General features: G+C 33.7%; 2 protein-coding genes and 1 non-coding gene across 7 annotated transcripts; 1 reads left to right on the plus strand and 2 right to left on the minus strand.

Annotated features, from left to right (window-relative positions):
• Positions 1 to 27: 27 nt before the first annotated feature.
• Positions 28 to 4132, minus strand: LOC107800261 (GDSL esterase/lipase At5g55050). Its single transcript, XM_016623412.2, has 5 exons — positions 3630 to 4132; positions 2536 to 2660; positions 1098 to 1334; positions 640 to 895; positions 28 to 402 (listed from the first exon to the last, which is right to left on the minus strand). Exons 1-5 carry the CDS (start codon positions 3871 to 3873, stop codon positions 185 to 187), a joined length of 1080 nt encoding a protein of 359 aa, XP_016478898.1. The 5' UTR covers positions 3874 to 4132; the 3' UTR covers positions 28 to 184.
• Positions 1444 to 1516, plus strand: TRNAF-GAA (transfer RNA phenylalanine (anticodon GAA)). Its single transcript has one exon. It is a non-coding gene; the product is annotated as a tRNA-Phe (tRNA).
• A 1345-nt stretch (positions 4133 to 5477) lies between the features above and the next one.
• On the minus strand, positions 5478 to 10245 carry LOC107800260 (putative tetraacyldisaccharide 4'-kinase, mitochondrial). 5 transcript variants are annotated; one of them, XM_016623408.2, is made up of 9 exons: positions 9980 to 10243; positions 9776 to 9899; positions 8627 to 8914; positions 8075 to 8224; positions 7734 to 7943; positions 7503 to 7562; positions 7164 to 7244; positions 6221 to 6420; positions 5478 to 6143 (listed from the first exon to the last, which is right to left on the minus strand). In XM_016623408.2, the coding sequence occupies exons 1-8, from the start codon at positions 10159 to 10161 to the stop codon at positions 6259 to 6261; spliced, it is 1257 nt and encodes a 418-aa protein (XP_016478894.1). In that variant the 5' UTR covers positions 10162 to 10243; the 3' UTR covers positions 5478 to 6143; positions 6221 to 6258. The 5 variants fall into 5 exon arrangements, with proteins under 5 accessions (XP_016478894.1, XP_016478895.1, XP_075091109.1 ...); XM_016623409.2 differs by having other exon boundaries at positions 8627 to 8866; positions 9980 to 10239; XM_075235008.1 differs by having other exon boundaries at positions 5478 to 6420.
• Between the last annotated feature and the right edge of the window lie 1844 nt (positions 10246 to 12089).

The raw sequence follows: 12089 nt of genomic DNA on the forward strand, positions 1-12089 counted from the left end.
TCATACTCTATTTGTCGCTCAAAAATATAATAATGTAAAGCTTTTTCTTTAGATAGTTGCAAGAAATTACAACAAAGTGTAATACAATAATGGCATATATGAGAAAAATCCTGTATAGATGACTTGGTTTTTTGTTTCTGTGGAATGAAATTGATTGCAAATTTGAGGACTTTCCATCTGTAAACTACAAGGCAATCAGTTGCTTGACGTTCATTGGAAAGATATATTGTTTGCCATCAAAAGCTGAGTCAATAATTATGCGATCAGCTGCTTCAGTTGGATGATATCTATCCCAAAAAACATGGCCACTTCTATTGGAACAGAACGTGGAAATTGGGGTGCAAGGGAGATTAGCATTTAGTCTTCCCAGTCCACAACAAGCAGCTTTCACTTCACTAAAACCTGAAAAGTATATATATCATCTCAACCAAATCAATACTGAATAATCTAGGATGCCGAGCAAACGATACAAAATAATCAGTTACAGTTTGAATAGAAGAAAATGACAACAAAAATCTCTCATGTTTTGTATTTCGGATGACCTATATACAGGTGCAGTAGTATTTCATTTAAAATTCTAGATTCAGTCTCTTAACGACAATAAGAATTACTTATTGCAATTATTGGAATCAGAATTACCGTAAGTAGCTGGATTTTGGATGACATTGAGCAACAAATTGAATGTGTCTAAATATGAGTAATTGAAATCCTTCAGTTCAGACTGCAACCCTTGTAGCACGGACTGAAGTCCTTGGTTATATTTGTTTGTCCAGTAATTAGCTTGTTGGGAGCATTCACCAGATTTATTGGCACTTTGATATCTTAGCAATGGCATGCATCCAACTGATCCTACCCCAACAATCACAAATTTTCGTGCACCTAGACCATACAATTGCTGAATCCAAAATAAAACAAAATATGGACACTCAGTGTTTCCACTAAACTAAAAAAATTAATGAACATATCAGTTAATTATAACTAAGTGACAAATGTGTGTTATATATCTTGCATATTTCAATGATTTTGGGTAAACGCTGTGTGAGTAAAGGTTTATCAAATTTAAAATGCAACTTGGAAATTGGTGGTAGAAAGTGTACCTTGAGCTGGCCCTGTACAGAGGAAACCATTTGATCGACGAATTGCTGGGGTGCTGTAGTCTTAGGGAGTTTTGAATCGGATTTGAAATAATTAATCATATCATTACTTCCAATTACAATAGCAAAAACAGACTTTGACAGTTGCTTATGTGCAGCATCAGATCCTAATTGATTCACCAATCTTTGTTGAACAATGGAGAAAAACTGCACTTGTTGTGACATATGAAGTGCTTTACTCTGCAAATAAAGAAAATAATTGTTAATATGAATGTTATCATCGAATTGACTAATTTCAGACATTAATTCATTGAATTAAAAATTTTAAACAGAAGATGCTTATCATCGAGCGGGGATAGCTCAGTTGGGAGAGCGTCAGACTGAAGATCTGAAGGTCACGTGTTCGATCCACGTTCACCGCATTTTTTATTTTTTGTTTTCATTCAGATTTGTTTTACAGTTTGTAATTCATCGTGTGCGAGTCAGACATAATGGGCTAATGGAGTGCTGTATAATGCGGCCCAAGTATCTTTTCTATTAAGGGAGAAATTCAAAAATAACCAGATTTATATGTGGTAATTGAAAAATAGCGACAGTTTCAAAAATAATTAAAATTTAGCCACTTTTTATGTAAAAGATAAATCTGAATAAAAACACTGTTCAAAATCCGAAAATATTCCAGTATAATATGCTGGAGTTCGAATTTTTTACATGTGAACTTCCAGCATAACATGCTTAAATTCCATAATGTGTTGGAGTTCCAACATAATATACTGGAAGTTCATACACATATGCTCCAATCTCCAGTATATTAAGCTGGAATTTTCCGTGTGCTAATATGTTGGAAGTTCATACACATGTGCTCCAATCTCCAGTATAATATGCTGGAACTTTCCGTGTTACATCAAAATAGTAGCTATTTTTCAATGACTTTATAAATACTAGCTATTTTTTAATTATCAGTCTGAAAACTGACTAACCCGTGCCATTTTGACTTCTAGTTCATTTCATCGACCTTTTGAGCCTAGGTGTGAGGCCCAATAACTTTTTATTTTCATGTACTTCCTCTATAAAACAATAGGGTAAAACAAGAAATGACCAATTGTAATATAAACATTGGGAGGTTACTTAAATTCAAATTCATAACACAATGATTTCTAATTTTAGTATTTGTAATTAGCATATGCTAGTCAAGCGGATTTCTCATGTTTTCTACGGATTCATGTGAACCTAGTAGTTTTTGCTCAGACCCTATATGAAATATGTATAAAGAAATCTACTAAATATCTATAAATAATTGATTGTGAAGCCAATTAATATTGTATATTAATTTGAAATAGCTATAAAATTCATAAACTTTAATGGTAGTAGAGGCACTCAGGGATATTGCGTTTAAAGGAGAGAAAAAAAAAAGGAATTCAAAAAACGTGAATTAACTTACAAGAAGGTTATCGTTGGTGCCATTAAAAATTCCAGCTCCACCAGAGGCAAAGCTTACACCATTGGCGAACACATTGTTCTTGTCGGCCAAGTATGGAGGAGGCGTTGGTACTCCTAATTTCTCAGCTGCCAAACAATTTTTTTTAGAAAGAGAATTTTTAGTTACGTTATGTTTTAAAGGAAAAAGTAATGTCATATTTCAAAGTTTGCATCCATAATTCCACATGCATAAAACAATACAATAGTGGATGTCAAGCAAGAAAAGGGATAAAAGAAGAGATATTTTATGACAAAATAAAGAAAAAGATAAAGTTTGCTCCATCACCCAAAACGCATCGATCCTTCACCATCAAGTTGATAGTGGCCGCAGTTGTGTTTGTATACAAGAAGCAATTAACCCCCCATTTCCAAAAAAGAATAATCTATTAAGGTTTTATTTTATACTACTTTCGTTTTATTTTATATGAAGGTATTTAATTAGCACAGAATTTAAGAAATAAAAATTACCCTGTAAAAAACTAAGCCTTCGAAGAGTTTGCTTTCCATGCACTAATTACAGTACCCCACTAGTGACAGTGCCATTTTACAATTAAAAAATATATATATATCAACATACAGTAGAATGCGTGGTAGCACAAAAATGTATGTTTGTATAAAATAAAATAAAAAAACTACTATCAAGTAAAATCAACATTAAGTGCACGTATTTTCCTTTCACCAAACAATCATGGACGAGATGGAAATACGAGTTAGGTGCTATTGCTTAATTCCTTCAAATATTTGAAGGGACAGGAGAAGCTTCAAATTAACCGGAAATACGTATATAATTCTTGTTATTTTGCTTGAAACCACGACAGAAGAGAAAGATGGACAATTATAAATGATGGCGAAGCTCGAAAATAATAGAAGGTGAATTTCAATTTGAGGCATGAAGTAAAACCTTAAAATATCGATCAGTCTAAAGTACTCTTAAGTCTCAAAATCCACTTACAAGACTGAATTGTGTCTAATAGCACCATTTTACAATTATGGTGTGACTATATGTGAAATTAACACTCGTACTGATCATATTAACATAGATGAGTATTTGCTTACCTAGAAAATCGGCAGAGTTTTTCCCATTGCAAAATCTTCCAGTAGGTTTTCCACCAGGATAATCAACACCATTGTAAGGAAAATTAGCTTTAATAATTGTACCAAAATGGTTGTTATTGCCAACGTCTATAAGCGAGTCACCAAACATGTAAGCCGCTGGCACTGACTGTGCTACACATAGTTTAAAACATAAGAGAAAGAAAGAAGAAAACAAGGAAGAGAAGAAGAAGAAAGGAGAAGCCATTGATATATGTCAATAATATTTAGACTTAATAATAGGGACCAATGATTTATGGCTCTTTCTTCTTCAGTACTGGAAAAATGGGTTGAAAAGAGTAGTATATATAAACATGATTAGGTGTTGTTGAAAGAAGAAGAAGACGCAGAGGTAGCCTACAAGTTACAAAACTTGTTGTGTGAACGAGTTGATTTTTTTATTTATTTTTTATTTTTTTTAATGATAAGGAATTAATTTGCTTGGAACAGCTTGTCTATCTTATTGCCCTTCTAAGAAGGAGATGCCATTTTGTGTCTGTATCTGCTTATGTATAAGAACTCTGTTCTAAACTTTACTCGAGTAACTAATCGTAATTACTTCGTCCAAAATAAAGAAAGTAAAGAGGATATATGTGCAGAGACTATTGGAATATATAGTACTATTAATCATGAGTTTAGATATTAGTATTTATTATAATAATTGTTTATTCAATTTTACTAAAAAATTAAATAGATCATGTGTTTGCCTTTATATCATTTACTAAAGTTGAGTCTGATTTTTTTCGTATATGTACTAATAGATCAAACAGAAAGCAAGGGGAGGTTTAGTTAAACTCATTGAATTTGCTCTAGAATACACCTATGTTGATTTGAGTTATTAATTTTAATTTTGATATAAACTACTTAGAAATTGATTATTTAATTTTTTAAAATAAAATTTATTTATTCTAATATAATTTTTCAAATATAACTTATTTTTTCTTCTAAGTACTTGTCATTAAAGAAATGACAAAAAGACAACAAAACCGATTCTAGGAGACTCGAATGAACTTGAAGTGATGGGATAGCTTTTAGTTTTCAAATGATGCAGTGATCTTTGTAAAGCTGATGATTCTTGAATCAGATTCACACGTTTTGGACCTAAATCAAAAGCTCCTTTTGGTGGTTTTAGTTTCATCAAATATCTTTAGCTCCACATACATCTTAATCTAATATTTTCTATGTGAACTGACAATTATATATAAAAAGTCCTGTTAGAAAAATTCAGTAAATATTATATTTAAACTCATAAAAATCTTAAAGACCGAGCTCATTAAATTTAAATTTTGGATCAACTTTTGCTGCGAATCATCTTGTATATATCCATTCCCGAGAAAAAGAATAAGAATAAAAGAGCGAAAATAGAGAAAACGAATTGTTGTGTCTAAATAATGTGTCGTTCATTAATTAGAAATAAAAACACCGACATGTTCTTCAAAGATCAAAGTGGAATAATACTTTACCCTTTTTTGCCATAAAGAGGGATCCATCACATACCAACCATATTGGTTCTTTTATTAATTTTAAGAGCTCAAAGCTACTTTCCCACACGCATCATCTTGCCTAATCCATGTATGCTAAGACATCATTCTTATATAAATAATTTATTATTCAAAACATCATATTCTCTTTTTTGGTTATCTCTAAGTAAACTTCCAAGAGATTAATAGAAACCATTAACTATATATTTTTATGGGACATTATCGAAAAATAATTTTGGAAAAAAGTTGTGCGCTTAAAATAGATTTTTCAAATGACTTTTTGGAGAAGACATGTATTAATAGGGGTACATCTTGTTTGAGACTTTGAGTCTTCAAACCTTTCTTTAAGTTAAACATAATAGGGAGTAATTCTTAGTCTTCTATCCAAACTTATACGTACTTGCGCAATAACAGCATATCAAAATACATTAAATTCTTTTTCTCCTAAAACACCAGAAAAATTGGAAGAATGGAATGTAAGCGTGGTCCATCATATAGCTGTAAACTCCTCATTGAAGCTGAAATATGCGTCTTAGTTTCTACTATGTCGGCTCCACTGCCTCTTTATTTTAGTTGTTTCACATTTCAGTTTCATCGAATAGGCTATTTTTTCGACCATAGTGGAAAATGGAATTAATGTCTATTTGGAGCCTTCCAATTATAGTAATCAAATACTATCATTTTCCAGGTCAACTTGATGCAATTTCGAGATGGATCTTCCACTCAGTAAGTTGAGACCCCACCTTCGTGTCGACGCCTAGAAAATCTTCAGTTTCACAAAGCCCATGTGATTCTGGGCCTAATCTTTAGTTTGAGCAGAAATGAGTCCATTAAAGAAATCTGATGCCAATATATACATGGATTCCTTTCTTTTAACTCAGAGTCCGTAAGCAACATCTTCCCGGGACAAACTGACAAAGTCACATTCCCACAGCAGGAAAAATGCATATTTTTCCTTTTGTTATCCGTCCTCCTTCTATTCACCGCTACTATAGCTCTGCTTATTCAATAAAACACACTTCAATCTTATAAATTTAATGTATACCTCAATGTAGCTCTCAGTGTAGAAATCACCTCAATCGCGACTTGTTGAGATTAACTACTCTGAGCATTTAGAATTGAAGCTTGCAGCCAACCTCCAAATGCTGCCACAGGCACTTCTTAAATGTTTCTTCTGTGCTTCCTTTATGAGGTAGAATTTGCAAGCAGGAGCAAAGCACCAACACTTCATATGGATCCAAATACGTAAGAACCTCGGGAGCTCTATCATAGTCCTAGCAAATCAAGACCAGTGATTGTGAGAAAATCGTAATAATTGTTGGCTACTGAGTACGTGAATCATACTATACAAGTGAGGGCTTAATTTGAACTCTTTAAATTAAAACTGACTACCAATTCCATACCCACTGACAATAGTTTCTCAATAGCAAGAGGAAGGTCATGAACGACAAATTTAATGGTCTATGTTTTTTAAATTAACACAGCCATCATGTCGACAGATAGTTAACATCTTTTTAACAAAAAGCACCACGAGGGAAGAACGAGGGGTTTTCATGCCTTCCATTCTAGGGCTACCTCGGCCAGCCGAGCCCATTACAAAACAAGGGTGCCATCTACCACATGAGCAAGTCTCAGAAGGATTGGACCATTGCTATGTACAAATTGCTAAAAACTATAGATGCAAGTACAGACACTAGGGTAAATGCAGTTGTCTTGGGATCAGAATTATACTTATTTGCATTTCCGATTCTGTAAAATATTTAAGTAAAATATGTTGGCTATATTAACTGTACCAGCTTGTTTATGTCAGCATGTATAAACTCCAGATAACTTGGTTCTGTCAAATGTATTTTGCTAATCACCAAATTCTCAACATCGCGCTATCTCTTTACAGAAACGAAAAAAGAATCATACCTATTCGCAAGATGTATTCACTTTTCTGAGTTCTGATCATGTATTAATCTCTTTTCAGGAAACAAAAAAATAAAAGATGATACCTTTTGTAAGATCCACTTACCTTTTCCGTTACAACAACAATAGGCTTCATAGAAAACTCTGATTGAAGATTCCGAAGTCTCATTCTGATCATATCAATATCCTAACATTATTACGGACTAAAGTGAATACTTAAGTTTTTGAAAAATAAAAATAAATGAAAATGTCTAGCACAAACATCAATTCATAGAATCCAGGTGGAGCAGGGAAAACAGGTGGATGACAGATCTATGGATGCCATGATGTGAGATAAATCACGTTAAAATGTCGACCTTCACAATTACAATGTCCACGTTACTAGTCTATGAGTAAACAGGGGAGTAAAGAGAGAAGCCAAACAAAAATAGATGATGTCACATACCTTAGCTTGAAATAAATGATGGTCACTAAAGCCTAACTGATCAACATATGTTGGCCCCAGCTGCAAAGTTTTAACAACTTTTTAGACCATAAGAGAGAATAATAAGTTGTGGTAATAAAACAAACGAGAGTAGTTGAATAAAAACTCAACCACCTCAAAGCTTCAAAAAAAGGTAGGAAAATAGATGGTTGTATGAGTATCAAACAAGAGAATTTTTTTCAAAACCTGTACCTTCTTTATTGTCTCAACAAAAGATTCAGCAGATCCAATTGCTGAGACACATAAGACAAGTGTATTACAGATGTCCATCAAAGCCAATTTGTGAGACATGTTGCGAGCTTTAAGAAAGTATAAAGGTGCCAATCTGCTCAAGAATATAGGAAAAGAATTTTTTACTGTTCGAATTTCTGATGCTATGGCCTCAACGTCCTTTTCTGAGACCTGCGTGACTCAAGCATATTAAATGGACGTCAGTGGTCCTATTTGATTTTGTAATTTTACTAATCAAATGTCATGCTTCACAAGTATCATGAAGCTATCTCAGATACAGAGAAGAAAGAGAGTGTTAATACCAAGTCCGCGTGATGGATTACAACTATATCTGCTCGTGCAAGTGCAGTCAAAGGTTCCCTTAATGGTCCAAGTGGAATTAACTGATGGTTCCCCCATGGAATCATTGCATTCACCATTACAATCTCGACGTCACGCCACAAACTGATATGCTGCTTTCGCATTTTTAAAGCTAACAAAATGTGAGTACAAGTTTAATGTCACAAGTAAAATAAAGAGCCCACAATCATACACCTAAATAAATCCTAGTTAGAAGCAAGGCCATGTTTTAGGTCGGGATATAAAGTCTGGGGATTGAAATAAAAAGAGTATCCAATTTTGAATTGTTTGGAAGATCAAATAGTTATAATTATAAAGGGAAGAAGAAGAAAGGTTTGCAACTAAGCACAACAGCAGGAATTCGAGAGGTATACATATTCCAAGAAAAGATGGGAAACATTTTTAACTCAATTTAACCCAAGAATAACATGAATTAATTTTACTAAATATAAACAACAAAGTTCATGTTTGATTAATAGGTGGTTAACACTTAAAATTGCAGTTTTGGCACAGACCTGCATTCCATCATCTAGGATTGCAACCCCAATTTGGTCACAATAAGAACTATTTCCCTTTTTGTTATCAGAGAAAAGTCTGTCCAAATCCGTGTTACCATGCTTGCAAGGGCTGATGTGGCCATATCTTTTCAGAAAACTGGCAGCCGTAACGGCCCTGTTTGCACCTACTCCAATCTTCACAGGTATCCCATACAGATGCCTTTGGAGCATTTTTGCTTCATCTGCATCACCATAACCCTGCAGAAGAAAACATTTTCGCAAAATACGAGCCTTGTGTTTGTACAACTGAGTTCCACAAACCAACACCAAAAACAAACCAAATAAGAGGCTCAAAATATTTCTTCCTATATTGAAAGATTTAGGTAACAAATGTTCGAAAAACTTTGGCACTAAGTCCGACACGAGATTAACACAGAGAGAGAATAAAAGACCAGATGTAACAGTAGATCATCCACTTCAAATAAACCAGAAAAGTGGCCTCTTAACAAGGTTCCCTTGTGCTAATAATAAATCCGTGGAATATCAAGCAAATTGAGTGCGGTCAAAAAAAGGAGATGGATTCATTCATTTTCAAAAATATTACATGAAAAACAAAACATATGGAGTAATATTATGAAGTACCCCCTATATTGCAATTTATATGACACTCTTGTCATTGTAATTACATTCAGAAATATTGGATATCTTTCCATTAATAGGATTACTTCATACAACTTTCACAACTTTTAGAATTCAAATTTATTTAAGTATTCAAATTTTGATCTTCATGTGATTTTTTTTTATCACACTAACTTCTTAGTTTTTTTTTTTTTTTTTTTTTTCTCTTTTCAAAATTTGATAACTGAGAAATCTCCGAGGGCCAGTGGCGCATGGTTCGAAAGTTGTCCGCAGCACAGTTCGAAGACGAGACGTGAGCTTAACCCATACATCACGAGCTTCGCTCTTACCACTGGACCAAAGACACGGAGGCCTATAACTTCTTAGCTATTACAGAATTAATTTGATATTTTCTTCTACTAACACTAATATAATGTACAAGTCAATTTAACATCTCAAACTTCATGTTCAATCAAACCCCATCATACATAATGAAATAAAGTAGCTACTAAAAAAAGTGAGAGAGAGGGGGGGAAAAAAAGCGAGTACCCTTGTGAGAATAAGAGGTGAAATTCCAGCAGCAGCCAACCAAAGTGCAAGAAATTCAACCATTGGAGTCTTCCCATTACCTCCCCAAGTTAAATTCCCAACGCTAATCACTGGCACCGGCAACCTTACAGTTAAAAAGCACTACATGTTGAGGAAACAAAGTCCCATATAAAGCAAAACCATAATAAGGGGAGATCTATTTACCTGTCTTTGTGAAGCAGACCAAGTTGGTAAAGGCGATGACGGAGGGGAAGTGCGACGCCGTAGAGAGTGGAAGCTAATGAGAGAAGAGGGATTAGAGAGAGTTGGAGTGTGGAGAGTGTATGGAACCTGTCTTGGGGTGGTGTATAGGCTATGTGGTTCACCATTTTCCTCAGTTTCTCCATTTGACACACTAAACAAATGAGCGAAAAGTGGAGTATTGTGGGTGCGATGGGTAATGACGAGTTTTTTGTATGTTTGTTTTCAGTGTATGGGAAACTAAACTGCAACAACAACACCCCGGCAAGATAGGTTGTTTCCAATAAACTCTCGGCATCATTCCGTTCAAAAATTACTCACCTTGCTCTTGGGTGACTTGAACTTACAAGTGGAGAATGCTTACCATCAGAGCAACCCACCTTATCATTATAGAAAACTAAACTAGCCTAATTAATTACCGGAAAAAAAAACTAGCCTAATTAATATGGATTTACAATGCGAAAAAAGGCTAAAATTGTACCTAACTTATTCGCTTAGGTTAAAAATACCCTTCGTCCACCTATTTTGTAAAAATTACTCCTAACGTCAACTTTCCGGCCCACTCATACCGTGGAAACTAACGGCCCTATTTTGATTAAGATTAAAAAAAAATTATTACTTATTATGTGTCAATTTCCTATTGGCTTAAATTAAAACCTCACCACACCCTATTAACCGACTCCATGACCCAAAATATCCATACCCGACTCATGACCCCTTTTTAAAATGCCCTAACTTCGCCTCTCAACTTCTCTTCTTCCATCCCTATCCTCCCACTCTACATTTTCTCTAATCATCCTCCTCCATGGCCAAAGTACAATAACTCACCATTGCCGACTGAGGACCACAGTCGGCTTCAACTTTATGATCTTCACCCTTCAACATCCACGGATCTTTCTCTCCCACTCAGATTTTTTGGCCTTAATTTAATTTTTTAAATTAATATTTTTCTGTTAAATCAATTTTTGAGTAAAATCTGGTATTCTTTGGAATTAAATTAATAGTTCATTTTAAGATTTTATGATTTAATGTTTTTGCCAAAGTTATATTTGTTGTGCCACCGTGTAGCTTTTTAGAGTTAATTGAAATCGTGTGAGCAAATTAGCTTCACAGTTCGACGACGGTGATTTGGTTGGAAAACTGTTGGCTGATTAAGTTGGAAAATATGAACATGGAAACGGATAGGGTACTAAATAATAAATTAATAAAAAGAAAAATATGAATTTTTGACAAATAAAACCAAAATAATGATTGGATCATGAGTCGGGTATGAATTCGGTGTTTGAGGGGCTAAAAAGGGTTTAACGGGTTGGAACGACTAAGATGGATTGTCGGTGGTTTATTTACGGATCATATCTAGGTTAGAGTGGGATTTTTAATTTTGACCAATAAACAATTTCCACGTCATATATAATAATATTCAGCAAAGGTCCGTCAGAAATAAGGGCATGAATGAGCCGGATTTTTAAGAGTGAGGGCAGTTTTTACAAAATAGGTGGACGGATGATATTTTTAAACTCAAGCGAATAAGTTAGGGGCAGTTTTAGCCCTTTTCCGATTACAATGTGTACGACTATCAAAAGATAAGGATGTTTGATTCCGTCATAAATTTATACTATCAAAGTAGTATTAATTTTAGTTACTTTATTGTGAATAATCAAAACTAAGCTTTTTGAAATTAACAATCAAAATTTATTGCTTGTTGTCATTTCCATCTGAATCCACTCAAGGCCCAACGTAAAGAAAAATTTAATGCTTCACCATGTTTTTATATATATAAATTTATTCGATTCGATTTGAATTTTTTTATAAAATAAAAAATTTACCTAATTATTCAGGATAATTATAGATTTATATTAAATTCTATGATTTTGTTGAAAAAATCAAATAAACGATCCAATTATTTAATCAATTTTTAAATAATCAATGACACCTTATTAGAAGGGAAGACTCTATAGTCTATGTTATATGAGAGTATATATGCAAAAATTTAATCTATGCTAAATTTTACTAATTAATATAATAACGTATGGATTAACGTGATTATATATAATAATTGAAAAGGTGCATGTAA

This window comes from Nicotiana tabacum, chromosome 2, assembly GCF_000715075.1.
Source record: "Nicotiana tabacum cultivar K326 chromosome 2, ASM71507v2, whole genome shotgun sequence".
NCBI lineage: Eukaryota > Viridiplantae > Streptophyta > Magnoliopsida > Solanales > Solanaceae > Nicotiana > Nicotiana tabacum.